Source organism: Megalobrama amblycephala, linkage group LG20 (assembly GCF_018812025.1).
Source record: "Megalobrama amblycephala isolate DHTTF-2021 linkage group LG20, ASM1881202v1, whole genome shotgun sequence".
NCBI classification, from domain to species: Eukaryota; Metazoa; Chordata; class Actinopteri; order Cypriniformes; family Xenocyprididae; genus Megalobrama; species Megalobrama amblycephala.
In genome coordinates, this window is record NC_063063.1 from 11,786,851 (window position 1) to 11,812,357 (window position 25,507).

The window sequence follows — 25,507 nt, forward strand, 5'->3', positions numbered from 1 at the left end:
TACATTGTCCACACTACAGCCCAAGATTTCCTCTGCTGGCACTATTGAAATGACCAAAGAATTGGCTATAGCAGCCTGACGAGGTGTGCATTTAATTCTGCAGCGAGTTGGGCAACTGTGGTTTTATGTTTTTTGGATAAAATCTGGGTTAGTACCTGGACATCCCTTTCAGATGGCTTCCTCTTGGGTTGACAGTTACTCCTGTTGAATGTGGTTCGTCCTTCGTGTTGGTAGGCCGACATTACTCTGGATACCACAGCTCTTGGTACACAACAAAGACTTGCTGTCTTGGTCACAGATGAGCCAGCAAGATGCACACCAACAGTTTGTCCTCATCTGGCCGTGGGTTTGAGTCTCAGTGCCGGCAGGAAATGTAGGTGGGGAGTTAATGAACAGTGCTCTCTTCCACTTTCATTACCCACAACTGAGGTGCCTTTGAGCAAGGCGCCTAACCCCCAATCGCTCCCAGGATGCCACAGCAAAAATGGCTGCTCCAGGTATGTGTTCACAATGTGTGTTTGTGTTTAATACTCACTGCTGTGTGTGTGCACTTGGATGGGTGAAATGCAGAGCACAAATTCCAAGTATGGGACACCATACTTGGCCACACATCATGTCACTTTCACTTATTGCAATATTTTATGTAATGCTGTGTTATTGCTCAGCTAATTCAACCTTCACACTCTGCTCTTATTGATGGAATGTAAAATCAATGAAGACTGGCCACCAGGCCATGCATATATAGGTTTGAAACTTCCAACCCAGACAGCAACAAAGTGTGGCCCAGATCAGGCCCACATGTGGATTACACGCGGACCAGATGTGGGCCGGATGCTGTCAGGGTTATATTGGCCAGTGTTTCAGTTTCATTGTCCAACCCCTGTATATCACTGTTTCCACAAAAATATTAAGTAGCACAACTGTTTTCAACATCGATAATAATAAATGTTTCTTGAGCACCAAATTGCCATATTAGAATGATTTCTGAAAGATCCTGTGACACTGAGAACTGGAGTAACAGCTGCTGATAATTCAGAATAAATTACATTTAAAAAATATTAAAACAGTTATTTTAAATTTCACACAATATTACTGTTTTTACTGTATTTTTGATCAAATAAATTCAAATAGTGTAAGAGACTTCCTTCAGGTATACATCTTTGGGTAGGAGATACATTGTAATGCTGCAAGTAATACAAACTAATGTCTTGTATTTTCTTTATGCCTTTTCTTTGTAGACCTATTGCAAAAATCAAATCTGAAAGGTAAGCAGTATAAACCATATTAATCCTGAGTAAAATGAAACTAATGTGGTACCTGCTGGTTGATTATCCGACCAACAGTGGCGCAAGTCAATCCGCTGTGTGGCGCACGGGGGCGCGCTGCGCGCTGCAGATGTGTCGCAGATTTAAAAAGTCACTGTACTCATCTAGTACAAGGAAATGGAGCAGTGCAAAGCATAAAATACTGAATTGTAAACAAGGCAGGCGGAAGAGAGGGAACGTGTGCAGCCATTCTAACTGTGCATGGGATTTCTATTTCAGTTATTTTAACGCCAAGAAGGAAAAACACAGAGACGTTCACAGCTACTTCATTATTTTTTTAGAGGAATAACTTAACCAATGGAACTGTCGGCAATCGGTGAGCAAGTGTTCGCTGTGGAATCAATTATAAAGAAAAGAGTTAGGAAGGTAAGTGACATGCGCGCGTAGCTGTGTGTCTGTTGACAGTTCAATCTGTGCCCGCTGCACACATACATGTTAGAGGGGCGAGGACACACACGTCCCCCTTACAACAACGTGGAAGTGTGTTTGTAGTCTAATAACTTAGATGATGACGCATGTCGCACAGCACGCTTTTGGAAGTAATCCTATCCGTAGTCATGGAGACTACGCAGTTTTATTTTCCGATTTGATCTAATCACTAATGTTAACCATTTAGATACAGAACAAGCAGCATTTGAGGTTATTGGTGCGAGCAGAGGTAGCTCTCAGTTCATGCATTCAGCTTAAAATAACGCGCGTTAAATCTGTAAAATGTCAGGACAGGTATGGAAGGCCAAAAGGGCCAAAACGTGTGAAACCGACGTCTTAACACGTAATTACGTGTTAACGCGCAAATGACGTGTTAACGCGTAATTACGTGTTAACGCGCAAATGACGTGTTAACGCGTAATTACGTGTTAACACGTCATTTGCGAAATAAAAAACGTGGGACTTTACCACCACCTGGTGGTGTGGTGTACTTGCACAAGCAGATTAGGATTGCAAATGGCAGGATTTTGTCTAAAATAAATCTTTAAAAATGAACAGTGAGCATAAATAGGCTACAACTATGGCTACACATAATAATTATAGCATACATTTTTTATTTGTATTTATTTTAATCCTAACACATGTCTTCAAATGAATGAATGTTGTTGCTCTCAAAACAATTAACACAGCACAGTAAACACTCTTATGTTGATGAAATTTCATTATTCACTGCACTGCAGTTTATTCTAGTAATACGTTTATTAAAAACTAAATTATATCATCATAACTACAGGTGTGTTCACTATTGATTTTATAACATATTCATCTATAGACATACACTAATGAAAGTACATGCTTATTATTGTTTTTTAATGAGTGGTTTTGTTATAATCTTTTCCCACTTCCCCCAAAAATTACATAGCCTACACAAACATCCAGCAAATGTTGTACAGTACTGCAATCACTAATGTTTACTCACGAATTTAAATCTGCCTAGAGAATTTCATCTACATCATAGAACATTCTTATGCATTATGGAGGGAAAAATCATTATGAATGTTGAATCCATGGTTCTTCTCAACATCTGCAGGCCTCCTTCATTGTTGTTGTTTTTTTTTTACTCTTTTTTTGTAGTAAACTATATTCATGTTTCTGGTAAAGGTTTGCTCTTGTTTACCTGATTTTTAATACTGCTTTCATGTGCTGGTGTGTGTGTATACAAGAAAAGAATTGGTTCTTATAGATCTGTTAGTTTTGTGACAGTTTTACTGTTTGAATTTGTAATAAACACATACAACGTGTGGTGTGTAGATAAATAAAATGTATTACAAATGTATTTACAAATGTAAAACAAAATTATTTACAATAATATAAACAAATAGAAGACGGAATAAGCATGTATGTATAGGAAACAACTCAAGAATGTATTCCAACGATATTCTCCATAGTCTGTTCCCCATTGTTTTCCTGTGTGTATCTCTATAGTCAGCCAGTGTGCTTCAGCCATCCGTCTGTCCAGCAATTCACGATTCCCTCATCTGTAAGAAATTACATTTCAGTAATTATCTCCTTTCATCGAAAGTACCATTTAATTGTCAACTCTGATTTCTGTCATTACGCCCAGTGCTGTCAATAAAACATAATGTTCACCTAATTCCAAATTTATCTATTCGGTTTCCTGCAAAAGTGGCTCTTCCGTGTGTGTGCGTCACCCTTTCGTCAATGTCGTTGACTTTTGATGATTGATGAGGTAAGCTCAGTGTAGTGCTTGGGTCACTATATCATGAATAATTTAAATAAATAAAGGTGTTGTGTCACGTTGACATTGCCTGTCGTAACTGTTTGTAATCCTTCTCATGACTAATTAATATGGTGATACGCACGATTCAGATCGTTTTATTATTAATGAGATTGTGAACGAGCACTTACGTAATGGTTACGATGTGCTCAAGTCTGGCGCAACTTCCTTTTAACCAAAAACTTTTGGCGGCGAGGAAGAAAGTAGTAGTAGTAGTATCATCAGCAGCAGGACATGGCGCGGAGAGAGTTTCTTACAGACTGCAATAGGGCATTTCGGGAGTGTACTCGATTGGCTCAAACAGACGATCGGGATGCTATAGCAATAATAATTACAAGGTAAGTGATCTTGTTTTGTGGCACTGGACGCCCATTATTTCCCCCAGGGGCGGACAAGGCTATCGGCAGTACCGGGAGTTTTCCCTGTGGGCCGCTGGACAACGTGGGCCGGCCCTTTGCAATGTAAATGTATGAATGAATTGTAGTAAATAGTCCATAGGCCCATCTTTCCGTCAGCACAGACGAATTGTTCGCGCGGGCGCGGCCCACAAAGACTCTAATCAGTGTGCTCAGTCTGTCTAAAAGCGCTTATCAATGTCAAAATGTTTGAGATAACCAATCAAATCAAAGGAGGCGGGATTTACTGTCCACGGAAACCGAGCAGCGCTGCACTATTTAATGCTTGTAGAATGCGAGCCGAGATAACATAAGCAGCTGAACAAAACAATATAGCCTACAGCAATGTTTGCCAACTGTTTACGATAAATAATAATAATAAACTGTTAAACGACGGGGATTCATTTCGAGGACGCACTTCTGACCTTTTCGGATTGTTATTCTTCACACATTGGATAAAGAAACATTAACGTAACCTATAGTGTTCAGCATGTCAGATAAAAGTGAATGTGTGTCTGTTGTCAGGATTTCTTCAGTAATTTCACAATCATAAAACTCGAAATATTCTCAAACTTAAACTGCATGGCAAAACCAGCAGCTTTCATATAACCTATGTCCCGTAAAGTGTAAAACATATAATTTTCTAATAGTTCACACGCATTATTTTACAGACTGGCGATCAAAAGTTTGAAATAAGACTTCTTTAATGTTTTTGAGGCGGAGAAGTAGGAGGAGGAAGATAAGTATTCTCTTGAGAAGGAATGCAATGAAGCATTTTGCCTTTAACAAATACCCAAACGCCCCTTTCTCCTAGCATTTTTGTGCGCACAATGTCCATCTGTCGTGCTCGCTTGCTCTCAATAGGCTACTGAGAATCATAAGTTAGGAAAGTCTGTCCTTCTCGGGCAGGTTTTTATTAGTTTCGGTTTAGGAAAAAGGGCTCCACTTAATATTAAGTGGCCTTAATACTATGTACTTACATCAAAAAGTAAGTACAATGTACTTATTGGGTTCATATTGAATTGAAAATCACTTTTGCTGCTATTGAGGTGGGATGTGGGTAAGGTTAGGTACAGGTTTGGTGGTATGGGTTTAAGGGTAGGGGTAAGGTGTAAGGGATGGGTCAACAGTGTTGGTTGGGTTGGTTAAAAAAAGCTTTAGATCACTCCACAAGCACGCAGCTTATAGTTGCATGAGTTCCACTTGGACGTAAAAAGCAAAATTGTCTTGCTATTGGATCCAAACCTTTGAAACGTTGTTTGAGCTGGACCTACTCTGAACCTGTTTAGTCATAGGAGAGTCACGTCATAAAAAAGCTTTAGTTATTTATTTGTTAGTTATTTGCGGCTTCCCATTTCATTTAGCGATATAAAGTTTGGAGTTTTGTTTTTGAATTTCATCTCTATTTATTTGCTGCTAGCCAACGCATTTATCAGATCCAAAAGCATTGTTGAGAGGAGTTATGGAAAAGCACAGACGAATGATATCATCAATCGTTGTCGTTATCATGATAGAAACTCGAGGTAAGTCATTTTTTAAAGTTAAAGTAATCCAAAAAAGTATTGCTTTTCAGGTGGAGAGGTATTTCAGAGCTCTCTGAGGGTGCGTTCACACTTGTCATGTTTGGTTCGATTAAAACGAACCCTGGTGCGATTGCTCGGTTAGTGCGGTTCATTTGAACATATGTGAACGCTGCCATCCGAACCCTGGTGCGCACCAAACAAGCGGACCGAGACCGCTGAAAAGATGGGTCTCGGTCCGCTTCCAAACGAACTCTGGTGCGGTTCAAATGATATATGAACGCAACACGGACCAAAGACATGTAACCGAACCAAAAACAGGAAGACGAGACCCTAAAAAGGACAGAATCCTCACGCATGTCGGTTTTTCTCGTCATAGTTGCGAGTTTGCCCATCACAGGCATCAGACGCGCATCTCCACGCAGCAGATCATTTGTGTGTGTGACGGATGGATTCCCGCCGCTGATTTGACTACTTTACACGTTTTATAAGCTCTTCACGAGTTCCCAGCTGGCCAAAATACCATCACATGCAGGCTACGCACCGCTACGCATACACAACGAGTGCATTTACCTCAGAAAACAGCATTGTTTTGGATGTTAGGTAAGTTCCGTCTCAAAATAGGCAATACGTCATAAAATCTGACCAATCACGTTGTGAATGTATCCCTATGCCTTATGGTTCGGTATCTTTTGGTTCGGTGATAAAATTGCCAATCTGAACGCTAACCGGACCAGGACTAAATGTTTTTTTTTCTTCTTTGGTCCGGACCAAACGAACCGAACTACAAGTGTGAACGCACCCTGAGAGTCCACAACAGCAGTGTTGTATTGATTTAGCCCAATCGTTACATGACCTGGTTATACAATTAAAATCTTTTTCCGTTTAGATCATGTTTGCAAAAAGCTGATCAAGAACATAAGGAGGTTGAGTAAATAATAAGATAATTCTCATTGTGTAATGATAATAATAACAATTTTTATTTTGTAGTCAGAAAAACTTTTCAAACCGGCTAACTGATAAACTATTATTTTCAAACAAATGAATAAGTCTTCAATTTGTTACATAGGAGTTCAAAGCGGTTTGTATCGTTAATACTTCTCCTTTCACATTTAGCAGGGAGTGGAGCAGCGTTTTCACAAGCAAAATTCTGCTGCTGACCCAGAGGATGGAGTGGAAGTACCAGATATCCATCAGAGAAGAATTTATTTCGTTCAGACATATCACCTTTGAATGACTGGGATCTTGATCTTCAGACACCTAATATTATGCAAATATTTTACTTTCTTTAGCGCTCTAGATTAAAACAAACACAGCTCAGAAATAAATAAGATGTTGTACTTTACTCCTATTACTCGATGCTGATCTTGGATAAACAAGAATTAAGATAACCCATCTCTGAGTCCATGTAATGCAAATGAATATGTATTTTAAAAAGGTTACACTTTAAAAACCACACACAGTGACTGTGACAGTTATCTATACAACCCCAGTGAAGTAAAACAATAGGTAACTATTTACCATCGCTTCTGACTAACTGCATGCTACAATCTACTTGAATATGGACTCACAGAGATTGATTATTTTCTTAAAAAGCAGTGTTTATATGAAGAAAGTAATATAGTACATCTTGGATGGCATGAAAGACTATTAACAAAGACATATATTGCACTCCCCTACCACATATTGTACCCACTGTCACTGTTTTATTTTTACTGTGACAGTAACTGTTTAAATGATCTCTGCATCATTAAAATAAAACATTTTACACATATTTTGTATATCATGTACATTTTGTTTAGTAATACATGAATATTATGAGAAAAAAAAAAGTGATGCATAGCCAAGTATGGTGTCCCATACTTTGAATTTGTGCTCTGCATTTATCCCATCCAAGTGCACACACAGCAGTGGGCAGCCAATTTTTGCTGCGGCACCCAGAGAGCAGTTGGGGGTTTGGTGCCTTGCTCAAAGGTCTCACCTCAGTTGTGGTATTGAGGGTGGAAGAGAGGGCTATATATTCACTCCCCCCACCGACAATTCCTGCCATATTGAGACTCGAACCCACAACCTTTGGGTTACAAGTCTGACTCTCTTAACCACTATGCAGTTAGTGTTTTGAAAAATAAAAAAAGTGATAGTTCACCCAAAAATGAAAATTTTGTCATCATTTACTCACCCTCAAGTAGTTCCAAACCTATATGAATTTGTTCTGCTGTACACAAAGGAAGATATTCAGAAGAATCTCAGTAACCAAACTGACATCACCCCCCATTGACTACAACAACAGGAAAAATAAATACTATAGTAGTCAATGGGGGGTGATGTCAGTTTGGTTACTGAGATTCTTCTGAATATCTTCCTTTGTGTACAGCAGAACAAATTCATACAGGTTTGGAACTACTTGAGGGTGAGTAAATGATGACAAAATTTTCATTTTTGGGTTTTTTCCCTTTAAATGATGCATACCAATCACACCAAAAACACAAATGAAAGCACAATTACCCTTTATCCTCTGCATTAATGCCATTTCCAATCAAATTATACAGGATAAAGTGCTCCTGACATTAATTTTGAAATACAATGACATATTTCATTTTCAACATTTCACGAATTAAAGGCTAAACAAGCCCTTATAACTGTTCGTTCCATTTTAAACTGAAAAGTGTAAACTCACATAAGAAGATTTGAAGATAAAGAGTGGTGCAGAGATGACTTCAAATCCCCTCCTCCTTGGAGTTTTATTGTAAGGTTTTTCAAATTATGAGTAGAAAAAAGCCTGTGGTAATCAAACATAAGTTGACAATACTTTGAAAATCAATTTTTGGAAATGTATGTTTTAAATAAGTAACTAGATAAGAACATATGGGGTGTGAGTGTGTGTAGTTTGCATTGTAGAACAAAATGCAGAACAAAAAGTATTGTCAAGTTATGTTTACCACAGGCTTTATTTTACTCAAATTGAGAAAACCCATTTAAACACCCAGCGGCAAATTAGTCTGACATCATACCTTTACCACTCTACTGTCTAGAACTTTGGCAAGTAACACCCAGGACAGAAGGTCAGTTTAGCAATTTATATTTAAATGTACTGAATTTCCATGAAATGTCTCGATTAAAAATAATACTGCAGCCAATTAGAGTGATTGTTCACAAAATCTTTTTTCTGCCTCATTTTAATTTATAATTTCTGAAAAATCACTCTGATTGGCTGTAGTAATATTTGTAAATATATAGATATATTTCATAGAAACTCAGTGCATTTAAAATTCCATAAATGTTAACAGTGGATTTATACTGTAACACTATAATTTTTGTTCTGACTTGTTTCTCTCTCATCTTAAAGTCAAAAATGAACCAGGTGTATATATATATATATATATATATATATATATATATATATATATATATATATATATATATATAATGACATTTAAATGTACTAGGTTTCCATGTAATATTCAAGTACATCAAAAAAAGAAGAAAGAATCATGTTGGGTAGAGACAAAATGGTGGCACAGCTTCTTTTATGAGTATTAAAAAACAACAACTGCATATTATTTGACATTGTGACACCTTCAGAAAGGCACTACCATTGTTTGGGAAATTTAATATGAAGAAAAAGAAGCAGTCCGAAAAAGCACACCAAAGATAGAAGGTCTGCAAGGTTGTTTGAGAACTTCTTCCTCACCATTACAGCCACATCCACCACTGAATTCAGGCCTCAGCTTCAACCATCTTCTCGCGGAAACCAACATGCATCTCTTGCATCCCCCTGGTCTGCTGCTCCACATTATCTCCTCTCTGATATATATATATATATATATATATATATATATATATATATATATATATATATATATATATATATATATATATATAGCGCCCCCTACCCTCTTAGGATTTACCACGCCCAAGTTCTGTGGAGCACCGGGTTCTGACAAGTTTATAAATTATTACACACCTCTGATATTAATAATATTTATAAGCTAAGATTTAATTTCCTGTTTATGTAAATAATAGATGATGAAAAGAAAAGAAGAAAAAAAAACTTATAATACAGGTAGGTATGGTTAAATACAACAAACTACAATGTTTTATTATCACAGAAAGTAATTCAATAAATAGTCAAGATGTCAATAAATATATAAATAAATAGATTAAATAAAATAAGATAATAAATAGTTCACTAGATAAACCAATAAATCAGTATCTGCAGATGACTGAACAAGAATTTACAACCATATATAGACACGGAAATGGTGCCTAGACGGTAACCATAGAGACGAAACACACTATAGACAACAAACATATATGAATTACACATCTGTGGGCCCACACTCACACGCATACATCCACAAACACCACCGTTGCAGGCCTGAGTCGTTGCTTGTGTGCGTTGTGGCCTAATAAAAACACAAACTGGCCTCTTCACTCCAATGAGCAACACAAAACAACAGAGTACCTCGGTCCAGCCGCAGCGGCGCACTCAACCGCAACAAGCGGTCCGCTTGTTCTCAAACGATCCGCCACCTGCAACCAAAATCCTCCGTAACGGCGTACAGTATCCAGCGGTGCCAGAGGAGCTCTGAATCTGGCGGGGACTCGGAGCGCTATCTGGGGTTGCGACGACTCTCTGTCGGTGTCGGAGGAGCTCGTTTAATGTAGCCGATCAAAGCTCTATCATTGTTTCAACAATGTTGCGTCCCAATGGATACACTGTTACACACCGTCTTCTTATCTGAGCGTAAACGCTTAAAACACTCACATTTAGACAAGACTATAAATAAAACATTGACTGAGTATATTCTGGCTGAAAATAACTCCCACTTTACGAACAAAAAATTATTTTAAAACTCAAAACACACGGAGAAACCCAACTAGCGTCTGACTCCCTTCAATCCCCTAACGGTCTTTTTTCTCAATCGATATCACTCACCAATTAGAATACACCTGCCAGTAAAAGGGGTGGGACCATAACTTCCACAAACCAATCCAAAAGAATGATTTTGCTTAACCAAATTTGCATACACAGATTATAAATACCGGTTAACATGGACTATTTACTACAATTCAGTCATACATTTACATTGCAAAGGGCCGGCCCACGTTGTCCAGCGGCCCACAGGGAAAACTCCCGGTACTGCCGATAGCCTTGTCCGCCCCTGGGGGAAATAATGGGCGTCCAGTGCCACAAAACAAGATCACTTACCTTGTAATTATTATTGCTATAGCATCCCGATCGTCTGTTTGAGCCAATCGAGTACACTCCCGAAATGCCCTATTGCAGTCTGTAAGAAACTCTCTCCGCGCCATGTCCTGCTGCTGATGATACTACTACTACTACTTTCTTCCTCGCCGCCAAAAGTTTTTGGTTAAAAGGAAGTTGCGCCAGACTTGAGCACATCGTAACCATTACGTAAGTGCTCGTTCACAATCTCATTAATAATAAAACGATCTGAATCGTGCGTATCACCATATTAATTAGTCATGAGAAGGATTACAAACAGTTACGACAGGCAATGTCAACGTGACACAACACCTTTATTTATTTAAATTATTCATGATATAGTGACCCAAGCACTACACTGAGCTTACCTCATCAATCATCAAAAGTCAACGACATTGACGAAAGGGTGACGCACACACACGGAAGAGCCACTTTTGCAGGAAACCGAATAGATAAATTTGGAATTAGGTGAACATTATGTTTTATTGACAGCACTGGGCGTAATGACAGAAATCAGAGTTGACAATTAAATGGTACTTTCGATGAAAGGAGATAATTACTGAAATGTAATTTCTTACAGATGAGGGAATCGTGAATTGCTGGACAGACGGATGGCTGAAGCACACTGGCTGACTATAGAGATACACACAGGAACAGACTATGGAGAATATCGTTGGAATACATTCTTGAGTTGTTTCCTATACATACATGCTTATTCCGTCTTCTATTTGTTTATATTATTGTAAATAATTTTGTTTTACATTTGTAAATACATTTGTAATACATTTTATTTATCTACACACCACACGTTGTATGTGTTTATTACAAATTCAAACAGTAAAACTGTCACAAAACTAACAGATCTATAAGAACCAATTCTTTTCTTGTATACACACACACCAGCACATGAAAGCAGTATTAAAAATCAGGTAAACAAGAGCAAACCTTTACCAGAAACATGAATATAGTTTACTACAAAAAAAGAGTAAAAAAAAACAACAACAATGAAGGAGGCCTGCAGATGTTGAGAAGAACCATGGATTCAACATTCAATATGATTTTTCCCTCCATAATGCATAAGAATGTTCTATGATGTAGATGAAATTCTCTAGGCAGATTTAAATTCGTGAGTAAACATTAGTGATTGCAGTACTGTACAACATTTGCTGGATGTTTGTGTAGGCTATGTAATTTTTGGGGGAAGTGGGAAAAGATTATAACAAAACCACTCATTAAAAAACAATAATAAGCATGTACTTTCATTAGTGTATGTCTATAGATGAATATGTTATAAAATCAATAGTGAACACACCTGTAGTTATGATGATATAATTTAGTTTTTAATAAACGTATTACTAGAATAAACTGCAGTGCAGTGAATAATGAAATTTCATCAACATAAGAGTGTTTACTGTGCTGTGTTAATTGTTTTGAGAGCAACAACATTCATTCATTTGAAGACATGTGTTAGGATTAAAATAAATACAAATAAAAAATGTATGCTATAATTATTATGTGTAGCCATAGTTGTAGCCTATTTATGCTCACTGTTCATTTTTAAAGATTTATTTTAGACAAAATCCTGCCATTTGCAATCCTAATCTGCTTGTGCAAGTACACCACACCACCAGGTGGTGGTAAAGTCCCACGTTTTTTATTTCGCAAATGACGTGTTAACACGTAATTACGCGTTAACACGTCATTTGCGCGTTAACACGTAATTACGCGTTAACAACGTCATTTGCGCGTTAACACGTAATTACGTGTTAAGACGTCGGTTTCACACGTTTTGGCCCTTTTGGCCTTCCATAAAAAGGAGGAGCTGTTAGTTTAGGGGTTGTCCCTTCATAATTCTTTATGACGCAAGCGTATAATTACGTAATCGCACACGTACTAGACAAAAACAAAACAATCATCAGAAATGTGTATTTGAAGATGAACATTTTACTAATGTTAACTCATGAGATTGTAATATCATATATTTTAATATAATGAAAATGTAAATTTAGTATTGATTTATATTTATTTTTGTTTAAGGGTCATGTAGAGTATTTATTGAAGTGGAAGGGCTGGCCTCCAAAGTAAGTATTTATTATTATTATTATTATTATTATTATTATTATAAATGACAGAATAAGCTTTATTCTAAATGTCTTTTAATTATCATTTTGTGTTGTTTATACTGTTTACAATTACTAATCTAGCAGCTATGGCTTTTATTTGCATGTCATGCCAATATGAATATGTGACAGTTTTTCATGTTTTAATGATTTCAAAGGTACAGCACATGGGAGCCAGAGGAACACATCCTAGACCCTCGACTGGTTTTAGCCTATGAGGAAAAGTGAGCAATTATAACCTTCTTTGTTCATTCTTTCACTTTCAGCCACTAGTATGGGAGAATTTAGTTTGATTGAGACACTTTTTCACCCTATGTGAATTCATCACACTGAATTTTCTAATTTCACACAGAGAACAGAGAGACAGGTCAGTGGGGTGGCGCAAAAGAGGGCCGAAACCGAAAAGACTCATCATGCAGGTAATGACCACTAAAACATCTTCATTTCTGTGATTGTTTCCCTGCTTAACTGTCATTAAAGTCATGTCTATCCACATATTACTCTCTCAAAGAGGAACATTTACGCAATGGATCTACGCAGCACACACAAAGATACAGAGAAGTCTTCAGCGCATCTGCCGCTTTCTTTGACCCGGTCGCTTGACCCAAGGTTCCAGTCCTCAGGGACCTGTATATATCGACGATTAACCCACCATAAGAAAAAGAAGAAAACATCCAGAGAGACTTCTGAGGAAGAATGGGATAGAAGGGAAGAAGAAGATGATCATGTTGATGATGATGATGATGATGATGATGAGGGGGTTATGGAGGAGGAGGAAGAGGAGGACACAAGACCAGGAGGAACTAAAACTGGCAGCAATAGTTTAAACAGTAAGTATGTTGGTTGGCCAGAGGGCAGACTGCAGTGTTCTTTGTCAGCCTTGTAGAAAAAAAAATGTCCTGACATTAGATCAAAACAGCAAGTAAAGATCCATAAACTAGTAGGCAGGGGGATTGTGCATACATATATATATATATATATATATATATATATATATATATATATATATATATATATATATATATAATTATTATTATTTTTTTTTAATTATTTATCTTTTCATGTGACAACACTGAAGAAATGACACTTTGCTATAATGTAAAGTAGTGAGTGTACAGCTTGTATAACAGTGTAAATTTGCTGTCCCCTCAAATTAACTCAACACACTGGCCACAAAAGTGAGTACACCCTTAAGTAAAAATGTCCAAATTGGGCCCAATTAGCCATTTTCTCTCCCCAGTGTTATGTGACTCGTTAGTGTTTCAAGGTCTCCGGTGTGAATGGGGAGCAAGTGTGTTAAATTTGGTGTTAGCGTTCTCACTCTCTCATACTGGTCACTGGAAGTTCAACATGGCACCTCATGGCAAAGAACTCTCTGAGGATCTGAAAAAAAGATTTGTTGCTCTACATAAAGATGGCGTAGGCTATAAGAAGATTGCCAAGACCCTGAAACTGAGCTGCAGCACGGTGGCCAAGACCATACAGCGGTTTAACAGGACAGGTTTCACTCAGAACAGGCCTCGCCATGGTCGACCAAAGAAGTTGAGTGCACGTGCTCAGCGTCATATCCAGAGGTTGTGTTTGGGAAATAGACTTATGAGTGCTGCCAGCATTGCTGTAGAGGTTGAAGGGATGGGGGGTCAGCCTGTCAGTGCTCAGACCATACGCCACACACTGCAATCAAATTGGTCTGCATGGCTGTCGTCCCAGAAGGAAGCCTCTTCTAAAGATGATGCACAAGAAAGCCCGCAAACAGTTTGCTGAAGACAAGCAGACTAAGGACATGGATTACTGGAGCCATGTCCTGTGGTCTGATAAGACCAAGATAAACTTATTTCAGATGGTGTCAAGTGTGTGTGGCGGCAACCAGGTGAGGAGTATACAAAGACAAGTGTGTCTTGCCTACAGACAAGCATGGTGGTGGGAGTGTCATGGTCTGGGGCTGCATGAGTGCTGTCGGCACTGGGGAGCTACAGTTCATTGAGGGAACGTGAATGCCAACATGTACTGTGACATACTGAAGCAGAGCATGATCCCCTCCCTTCGGACACTGGGCCGTAGGGCAGTATTCCAACCTGATAATGACTCCAAACACACCTCCAAGATGACCACTGCCTTGCTGAAGAAGCTGAGGGTACCTAAACCCTATTGAGCATCTGCGGGGCATCCTCAAATGGAAGGCGGAGGAGCGCAAGGTCTCTAACATCCACCAGCTCTGTGATGTCATCATGGAGGAGTGGAAGAGGACTCCAGTGGCAACCTGTGAAGCTCTGGTGAACTCCGTGCCCAAGAGGGTTAAGGCAGAGCTGGAAAATAATGCTGGCCACACAAAATATTGACACTTTGGGCCCAATTTGGACATTTTCACTTAGGGGTGTACTCACTTTTGTGGCCAGCGGTTTAGACATTAATGCCTGTGTGTTGAGTAATTTTGAGGGGACAGCAAATTTACACTGTTATACAAGCTGTATACTCACTACTTTACATTGTAGCAAAGTGTCATTTCTTCAGTGTTGTCACACGAAAAGATATAATCAAATATTTACAAAAATGAGAGGGGTGTACTCACTTCTCTGAGATACTGTATATATATTTATATATATACATACATATATGTAACTGGTCTGTTTTCTGTGTTGTGTTTTGTCTGCATTGTGTTAACAAATGTGATGTACACTTGTCACCATGTGATCACCATGTGCTCATTTCCATATATTAGACAAAAATATAACTCAAAAAGTATGAAATGACAAAAATAACCACAAAGTAAAATAACATTATACACATAAATTGAAGTGAAAATATAGGCATAAAAGCAATAATTAAAATAAAGATTTAAAAAGATTATCAGGAGTCAGATTACAACTCACCTCCACTTCCAAAAGCAAAAGGAAGAGGAGGGGACAGAACAGGAAATTATGTTGGCTCATGATGTCATCACCACAATTAAAGGGGAAAACACACTAAATCAGGCATCTATATCAGGTATATAAAAATAAATTTTTTGTGAATTATAACAATATAAGTATTTTTAACAGGAATTTTTCTGTACCTGTTACATACATATATATATATTGTAAACGTTACACGTGAATAATACTTAATTACAATATATAAAACAAATGCATAATTACTATATATATATATATATATATATATATATATATATATATATATATATATATATATATATATATATATTTAAATGTCTAATATAATCTAAATCAGTATCACTTATAATGCTAGATTGTTCTTAATCAATATTCTTTAACATTTATATCACATGAAGGTGTAAATATGTACAAATTCTACTCTGTGTCCAGAGCTTGTCAGGAGGGGAGCCTGGAGTCCAACCACTGAATCAGAGGCAATGACAATCTCTCCTATATCTGAGGACTGGAGTCCAGTTATGGGCCCAGAGGAGGTAACTGTGACAGATATCACCATCAACTCACTGACTGTGACTTTTAGAGAGGCCTTCGTAGCAAGAGGGTTCTTCAGGAGCTGGGAGCTGGAGATCTGACATTACAGAGACTGAGTATGTTGTGAGCGAGGGGGAAAGAGAATCGGTACATCCTCTTTTTTTTCCTTTTTTGCTTTGATTATGCGCTTGCACATTTTCCACCATTGTTTCAGACTACATTTGCACTATTAGTTCTAATCAAGTTAAAACCTTTCAAAATGTTGTTTCAGGATTGTGATTGCAATCAATCACAGTAACAATGATTAAATTCGTTACAGTACTGATAGTATTATGAAGTTGTATTGGCCATTAAACAAATCAAGCTAGTTTCTCTGATACTGATTTTGCCATGTTTTGTAGTTTACAGATTTAACTAGCCGAGTTAAGCTTAATTTGGTCTGGTCATGTACTTGCATAATGCTAGTACAGTGTGATTAGCACAATTAAAAATTCTGAAAAGCCAAGCTGTAACAAATATGTCTATACATTTACACATTAGATATATGTATACATGATATGCTTGGTAAACATATTATTCTATTGACTTTTAATTTAAATTGCACACCTCATATGCAGTTAACTAGAATTAGTGGCCTCCCTATACTTAAAAATACAACTATGGAAAAGCATTTCAACACTTTGTGTGCCATCTTTGAGACTTAATAAACAAAAATTTGTAGTGTTAAAAAGTTTTATTTTTCATTGCACAATGTTCTACTTTTAATGTAATTGTGTGTATGAAATAAAGTTACATTTTGTTTTTTCCCAACACTATTGCTTGCTAATATCTCATATCTATCGCAGTTTGTGTGCAATTTTTTTTTTTTTACATGTTCCTTGGTCCTCTTGTGCATATTCTTGCCAAGTATGACTCTGCACCATCTTGCACAGTAGTCTACAATGTTAGATTTAACTTGACTGCTGTTAATCTTTGGTGTTATTTTAGTCTAAGATGATAACTGAGACCTGAAGACAATTTTTCTATATTGAGGTGAATGTATATTTAGCCTCTAGGAATGTCCATCTCTGGAAGCTCAAATGTTTAGTATCTAACTTCATGTGACCTGTATATATTTGATAAACTGTCTGTGCCAAATGTCTGTGGTTGCTTTTGCTATTGAGAGTATTTGCACTTTAAAATGGAAAACCTGGTATTATGATGTCATAAATAAAACTTTGGTGTAACTGTACCATCAATTACAAATGCAACTTTTTTATATTTAATCAGCAATGCGTGGCACTGTGGACTGATTAACCATCATGGGTTGACATTGTTTTACCTCCACATGTACAATGTAAGAATTACACCACACCAAAGCCAATTATTTTTGAATGGTGCAAACATATTTTAATGTACAATTAAATAATTGGCAAAACGTCTGACCACCATAATAACTTTAAAAAAGAACAGCCAACCAACCAAACAAACAAACAGTAAAACTACTGGAATCAGAGCAACAGTTTTTGCTCCTCTCAGCAAGCACCAAAGTGTTAGCAAGAGAAAAGTGGTCAAAACTAGGAACCATATAACCATGGTTGGTTTTCCAGTCTGTTTTAGAAAAGAAAAAAGAAAAAAAAGAAGAAAAAAAAACTTACAGATCAAAGCAAATTTCCATGGTTTGTACAGTGAATCATAATCTGTATACTTCTATACGCACTCATAAGACATTTTTCCTCAAAATGCCATGATATTTCTCATTATTCCCAAAGTGGGACGTATATGGTATAACAGCAGTGTCATGTTGCATCATCAATATCTTTGAAAAAGTGTAATTCAATATTAACTCTTGAATTACCTTCAAGTTTTTTATTTTCAAAAATAAAATTAATATATATATATATATATATATATATATATATATAAAACAAATATTGTTCTCCTCGTTTTTATAAAATAAGTCTAAAGCCATATTGCCTCTGTGTAGTCATCCAGCACTCCTTTAACCAAGAGAAAACAATTCATTTATAGGTTATTGTCATATGCCATCCAAAAGACCATCCCCCTTTTTTTTTTTTAACTATTTGTCTCTACCTTGCTGTATTTGTGCACAGGATGGAGATAATGACAGACAGTGTTGATTTAGTACACACTAATGAAATCCTTGTAATGAAGTACACATACAAAGGCGCATTGGTGCTTGTCTGACTTGAGCTCCATTTATGTATAAAAATCTCACAGGTTAAGTCTAAGCTGCCCATACTTCTTCAGCTCAAAGCATCATAAATCAAGAAGAAACATCTGTCCATTTACCTCCATTCACACATATAGATATATATATTTTTACAAAGACATTTCATTTTCAGTAATTTATTTTCAGTTCAGAATTTTCTTTATACATTAAGGAGATCACTTAAATCCCAAAGTTCAGAACACTAGAGATGCGCGTGAAGAGTCAGAACAATAATTCCTTACTGGAGAGATGGGGAGAAAAGAGGACTTGGAGTCAGAGATGGAAGAGGGTAGTTCAAGGTGATTATTTGCAAAATCCATAATCCCTCATCTGCATTTACTCTTCTCAGTAGAGATCACTGTACTGTCCTATGCACACCTGTAGTGTCATCAGGCTCCAGGTACTGAGAAGGAGGGCATAGTGAAAACATTCATGGGACAGGATGTATGAGGGTGGGAAAACTGCAACATGCATAGGAGGACTGGTATTTCCCATGCAACAAGCCATCAGAAAACACATTATCGTTTCCCAAACACTATCAAAACTTCATTTAAGCCCCAACCACCCCTCAAAAAAAAAAAAAAAAAAAAAAACTAAAAATAAAAAAGAATATAAATTCATCCATTTATAGTCAGGTTCTATCACTAACAAAAATATACTCTTCAAGAACTGTAGGAGGTTCAAATAGCATATGCCATAAACTGTCCAAAATAAAAGAACAAGAAAATATCTATTAGCCAACCAAAAGAGCTGAGTAATAAATAACAGTTATTACCAATGCCATCATAATCATTACATTTGTGAGAATAATTCTAATACTCTCCAAAACTGATGGCATTTTTGACTATTTAGAGGAAAAAGAAAACAAAATAGTCCATTTTGTTTACGCATTTTGCTTTTTAATTTCATGCCACTTTTAAAATCTTAAAAAATATCTATAAAAAAAGGCAGACTTCTTCACCCCAAAAATATTTCTGGTCATATACCAAGAGGAAATATTTCCCATCCCTTAACCCAAAACCCTTTGAACACAATTGGCAAAAAATATATTTATATATTTTTATATATTAACAGCAATAACTTACCATTCATTTAACTTAATTTGTTGACTTGCACATGTAGTATCTCCCATAGGAAGTTCAGTTCTTTTCAATTACATAAGAAAAATATTAAATAATAATAATAGTAATAATAATAATACTATCGATGACAGCCTTTGTAAATCCTAGATCTGCTACCAAACTCTGGCAATCAGGACAGTTCTTTGAGCACTGCAACATTACATCAAATCTAATGAATGATTCATGTTCGACCCAATATCTTGGTTATTTGATAGCATGTCATTTGTCCCTTGCCCATGTAAGGCTCCCATCCCACCTAGCTGTGAAAGCATGGCACTCTGGTCTGCTCCAAATGAGCCCTGGTCCATCGCATTAGCCTGTTGCTGCTGTTGGGATGCCTGTGGTTGTTGCTGTGGAGGGTGCACAGCACTGTGATGCTGAGAAAGGTGACCTGGGTGAGGCGACCCTGTCTGGGGCGAGATGTGATGAGGCGATGGCTGGGGCTGCAAGCGAGGAGATGGACTGGAGTTTGGCGGCTGGGACTGGGGCCGAGGCGACGGCTGGGGTGAGCGAACTTGGTTGCTTAGGGAATTAGACAACTGCTGGCCCTGCAAATGGGGAGACTGGGACATCTGTTGCTGGGGCTGCTGAGGGCTCATGGGATTGTGTTGAGCAGGAGATCCTCCTCCTAGGTGTGACTGTTGCTGCTGAAGGAGCCGTTGCTGGAAAGCTTGCTGAAGCATGCCCGGAGGTTGTGAACCTATGGGAGCGGATTGCATCTGTTGCTGCTGGAGGGGACCACCGCCTCCAGGACCTCCATCAGCACCTTGGAGTCCTGCCATAGCACTCTGTTGCTGCTGCATCTGGAGTTGCTGATGCTGCAGTCTCTGTTGCAGAGCTGCTGCAACCTGCTGATGGGACACAGACCCAGAGTAGTTTTGCTGGGTCCCAGGCTGGGTACCTCCCTGCTGCTGTTGGAGACCACCAGGCTGAGGTTGGCCAGGCTGTTGTGGGGGCATTCCAGACTGGCCAAGATAACCCTGCTGCTGGGGTGGTTGAGGATGCTGAAACTGAGCATGGTTTCCCATATGTTGCTGCTGCTGCTGCTGCTGCTGCTGCTGTTGTTGTTGTTGTTGTTGTTGTTGTTGTTGTTGTTGTTGTTGTTGTTGTTGCTGCTGTTGTTGTTGTTGTAAATGCCGCCTCATCATTTCTCTGAACTGGGGAGAGATGTTGGACATGTTGGGGCTCTGACTGGGCATAACACCTTGCTGTTGTTGCTGTTGTTGTTGTTGCTGCTGCTGCTGCTGCTGCAACGCTGCCATTTGTTGTTGTTGCTGCAAATTTCCACTCATCATAGACCGCTGTTGAAGTTGCTGCTGCTGCTGTTGCTGCTGAAGCTGATTCATTGGCATGCTATTCCCTTGTGGCATATGCATACTTCCTTGAGCTGCCGCAGGATTTGCACTCATTTGCTGGCCATCGATGAGCCCTGGACCTCCACCAGGTCCTCCTGGTAGACCCACACCTCCTGTTCCAGGCCCTCCTCGACCAAGGTACCTAGGAACTCGTTGCCTGATAAAGGTTGCCATGAGCTGAGGGTTTGAACGTAGTATATTTAGGACTTGCTGTTGTTGATGGGGAGAGCTGGGTAGCCTTAAGGTTCTTACGAGTTCCAGTAAGGCAGCCTGAGAGTGATTTCCAGGGCCAGCACCTGCAAGTGCAGCCGCTCCTTGGCCACTCATCATACCCATTACAGCTGAATGCCCTTGTTGCTGCTGTTGAACAACTGTCTGCTGCTGCTGTTGAGGTGCAACCATTCCTTGCAGACCCATTTGGTTCATTACGCCAGGTCTCTGCTGAGGAGGCATACCAGGACCAGCCCACGGCTGCTGTGGCGTCCCCTGAAGTTGAGGTGCTCCTTGCTGTGCCTGTTGCAACTGGACTTGAGGGAGCTGAGACTGAGTTCCTGTCTGCTGCTGCATGCTTGCTGTAATCATTCCCTGCTGCTGATCCATGTGAGTTCGTGCCACTGCTGCTTGTGTCTGGGATGGAATTCCCTGAGGTCCAACCATTGAAGCTCCAGGAAGGTTCATGCCCATCTGGCTTTGTGTCTGGGGACCCTGATGCAGGCCATGTGGAGGCATCATGCCAGGAGGCTGGTTTCTTTGCAGGATCTTTTGCTGAGCCATTTGCCGTTGAGACTCTGCGACTCGTTGAATTTTCATGGCAATTTCTACTGCAGCAGGTGGAGGGCCAGGTTGTTGATGTTGTGGCATCACAGGCTGCCCTAGGCTCGACTGTTGCTGTTGAGGGAAGCCACCTGGCACCATGCCTGGCTTTCCCATTGACTGAGAAAGTGGAGAGGAGCCTGGAGGTCTTTGCACATATGGAGGAAGGTTGTTGGCATGCTGAAGATGCTGAACTGATGTTGGCTGCTGCTGCTGTGGGATCATGGGCTGTTGCGGGGAGTTCATCATCCCACCACTTCCAGACATTTGCTGGTACTGATGGGCCATCCCTGCCAACTGCTGTTGCTGCTTTGATGGAACACCTCCAACCCCAGGTTGAGTTACTGGAGGCTGACATAGCTGAGTGGGCGGCTGTGGGGTAGGAGGCTGACTGCTTGGTGTTGGTGTGCTCGGACCAGTAGTACTACTGTTCCCAGGAGATGGCAGCCCACCATTGCCTCCCGGAAGCTGCTGGCCTGTCCTTTGCATGCTGGCCATTCTTCTACGCACCATCTGGGCCTGCTGTAGCCTGTGCTGGAGCTGTTGTTGTCGTAGTTTCTGCTTGATATTGAGGCAGAATGGCACAGGACACTTATTCTCTTGGCAGTGTTTTGCATGGTAACAACAGAGTGCGATGAGCTGCTTGCAAATAGGACAACCACCATTGGTTTTGCGCTTGCAGCCTTTGGTATGTTGAACTACACGTTTCATTTTCTGGCAAGATGGAAGTGAGCAGTTGGCATTGCGGCACTGACAAGCATGTACTAGAGACTGGATGCACCGCTGAATACTGAGACGCCTTGAGTCTCCAGGATTCTGCGTTGAGGAAGCAGCCTGACTGTTGCTTTCGTCGTCCAATCCCAAGCCCAGTTTCTCCATCTTGTGCTCGTGACCTTTTGTATTATAGCAAGTGATGCAGAGATCATAGTCCTGTGAAGGAGAGGTTAGAATAATCATTAAATGGCAAAGTTATTATTGTGTACAGTACAAAAGGAAATAATTTACCAGCATTAAGTACGACTAATTATTTATTTAACTATGGTAAATAGACATATTGCTTTTCCTAGCGCATTTTTTGAGTAATTCAGGACAATGTAAAAAAACTGGGTCTGCCCTGAGAAAAACTGGTTATCTTCTTATGCCATATAAGCTTTACACATAAAACTAATAAAAATACCATGTATGATCATGTAAGATTATACATGGTAAATCATCACCATCTCCCCACTCCTCCTGTTCTATAGTCCTCACCTCACACACAGTGCAATGGAAGCGAGTTTCAACATGGTGTTTGCACTCATTGCAGGTATAGACAAAGCGGTCCTGGCTCTGGTTGTGCAGTTCAACCAGCATGCACATTGTGCTCCATTTGGAGCGCCGCAATGAAGAAAACTCCAGATGTTTATCCCGTGCAAGTGTTAGGAAGGCATCCCGACCATCCATCAAATCACATGCCATCAAAGGATCCGAGTCAACAATGGGCAGAAGTGCATTGGAATTGGGTGCTGCAATCAGCCGGATAACAAAGAACACCTTGGGGAAAAAAATAAAATGTTTGATTAAAACAAAAATATGTTAAGGCATATGTGAACATTGTACAAAAGATACTGAGATCAGAATGCCACCAAACTTGACAAACACTAAATGTTTGACAATGTACCTTGATTAAACTAAATCATAGTGAGAAAAAAAAAAGCCGAAATCAGTCTTTAGTCTTCCTCATACCTCTTTGTGCTTTTCCATTGTGGCATAGAGTTTCTGTGAAAGGTCATTGGACACATTTGGCATCCCCGGCTTCTTTTTGTTGGCTCGGCTTAAACTGCTTTTGTTCTTGCTCGTCTTCTTGTTGTTCTTTTTCTTGGCATTTTTGCTGTCACCTTTTGTTGTCTGAAGAAACATAGAGAAGTGTTCAGGATTGTGTGAAAAAGCATTTTTAGAAGGGAACAAAACCTAAGATGAGTAGAGCTTAAAGACTAACATCAACACTCTCATTGGACGTGCTGTTCTCCTCCCTCTTCCTTTCCTCCTCTTCTTGCTCCAGTTCTTTGATACTCTCTTCAAGCACATTGGGCCAGAAATCACCCTCAAAATAGGGCAGTTCTTTGGCGCTGGTGAGACGATCCTCTGTTGCTTGTTTGAATATGTCCTTTAAAAAAGTAATTTTAACAGCATTATAAATAAATAAATAAATATATATATACATACAATAATAATATATAAACAATATGTATAAACTCAAGATTTGATCTCTTACCTGTATTCTGAAAAAAGTGGAAATATTTTTTTAATACAAAATGTTTACAATAACACAAAATTGTACCTTATAGTCATGCACGATGCGCTCCGCTACGGCTTTATCCAGCATTTTTTTGTACCACTCCTGCAGCCGTTTGGGCTTGGGTATCTTCTGGTCTGCAGGGTGACAGTGGAAGATGTAATCATCTCCTTCACTAGGAGGGCAAGCCCAGATGTGTCCTGTGGTAAACCTAAGAAAAACAAAATCCAAAAAGGTTTAATTAAAAATTTCACAAGGCAAAAATGTGAACATCGGTTAAAGTAAAAATACTACTGAAACAGTAGGATAGGGAAGAATCTTACCCTTGTTTTTTGGCATACTCCAGATATCCTAAAAGAATCTCGTGGTACACGCCTGTTCTCAGACAGCGTGGCTGAAAGAAGTGGACACTGTCCAGGTAGGATATGTAAACTCGTCTGGATGATTGAGGAGAAAAAAAAAAAAAAAAAAAACATTTAGCCGGAAGTAAAAACAGGCCCATCAAAAAAAAAAAAGCAATTACATTTGCCTGACCTTTGATTAGGGGGTGGACAATCTGAGCCATACTCTTGCACGTGCATCCCAAAAAAGCAGACATCAACACCATCAACATCCTCAAATGCAAATAAAGCTTTCGTTCTGTATGGGAAAGACTCTGCCATCTCTCCACTATCCACAAACCTGTGAAAAGGAATCCAAGCAGACAACAAGCAATGATAAAAGTCTGCATGGGAGGTATATTACATTATAAATCAGAGTAAACAAATGAGGCTTCACAGCAAGAATATAAATGACAAAATGAGTATTAAAGTAATTATTCTTTAAATGTCCAACAGATAAATGTGTTGTATTAAACCTGAGTGTCTGTTCTTAATTATCCTGTCTCACCTAGACTTCATGCCTGGTTTGACTTCTACCACTTTGTCCGAGACATGAACAACACGAATAGTGACTTCACCAGACTCTGGGTGATTATGCCGCTTCAGAAAGTCATTAACCCGTGTTTCCAAGTAGTTGCCTAGTTTGGTCTGTGGAAGCCCTGAAGATCCCAAAAAAAGTTGTTTAAAATGTCATTACTTGTTAGATTATCAGTGAGAAGAAAATACATGAAGATTAAACAGTTTGTACATTTTAATAAAACACTGAAATGGAGCCACATACTTTTAGCAGCATATTTATTCTCTTTACGGGTCTTGTTAGACTTCTTCAGACAACCATCACACACAAAGCTAAACGAGGGAAAAGAGAAAAAAGGTAGGACATATGTTGGTGTTAGAAACACCTTTCAAAAACCAGAGTCAGTTGCATTTAATTTCAGTGCAGAAAACTCACCCTGATGGCCATATAGTGTCATTGTGCAAAACACAGATCTGATGCATCTTCCGACCACAATCCATACATTCCACAAATCTGCAGAGAAAATGGGGTGGGGGGAGGGGGTATTAATCCTAAAAATTTTGCTGAGAGCACAAAACTGGAATTAAAGTTTAAA

The 25,507-nt window shown here is 38.9% G+C and overlaps 2 protein-coding genes and 1 long non-coding RNA gene across 4 annotated transcripts in view; 2 read left to right on the top strand and 1 right to left on the bottom strand.

The window, feature by feature from the left end:
• Positions 1-1,260: 1,260 nt before the first annotated feature.
• On the top strand, positions 1,261-16,953 carry LOC125255281 (chromobox protein homolog 7-like). Its single transcript, XM_048170362.1, has 6 exons — positions 1,261-1,691; positions 12,735-12,778; positions 12,976-13,041; positions 13,170-13,236; positions 13,329-13,647; positions 16,141-16,953. Exons 1-6 carry the CDS (start codon positions 1,623-1,625, stop codon positions 16,338-16,340), a joined length of 765 nt encoding a protein of 254 aa, XP_048026319.1. The 5' UTR covers positions 1,261-1,622; the 3' UTR covers positions 16,341-16,953.
• LOC125255284 lies at positions 2,055-7,241 on the top strand. Of its 2 annotated transcripts, none has more exons than XR_007181876.1 (2): positions 2,055-5,470; positions 6,357-7,241. It is a non-coding gene; the product is annotated as an uncharacterized LOC125255284 (long non-coding RNA). The 2 variants fall into 2 exon arrangements; XR_007181877.1 differs by having other exon boundaries at positions 6,584-7,241.
• A 649-nt stretch (positions 16,954-17,602) lies between the features above and the next one.
• ep300a (E1A binding protein p300 a) overlaps positions 17,603-25,507 on the bottom strand; it is a 34,830-nt gene continuing 26,925 nt past the window's right edge. The window contains 10 exon segments of the mRNA XM_048170361.1: positions 17,603-22,670; positions 22,992-23,273; positions 23,466-23,627; positions 23,719-23,886; positions 24,061-24,226; positions 24,339-24,452; positions 24,550-24,696; positions 24,904-25,054; positions 25,177-25,244; positions 25,348-25,425. Coding sequence (XP_048026318.1) covers positions 19,731-22,670; positions 22,992-23,273; positions 23,466-23,627; positions 23,719-23,886; positions 24,061-24,226; positions 24,339-24,452; positions 24,550-24,696; positions 24,904-25,054; positions 25,177-25,244; positions 25,348-25,425 — 4,276 coding nt within the window. The 3' untranslated portion in view covers positions 17,603-19,730.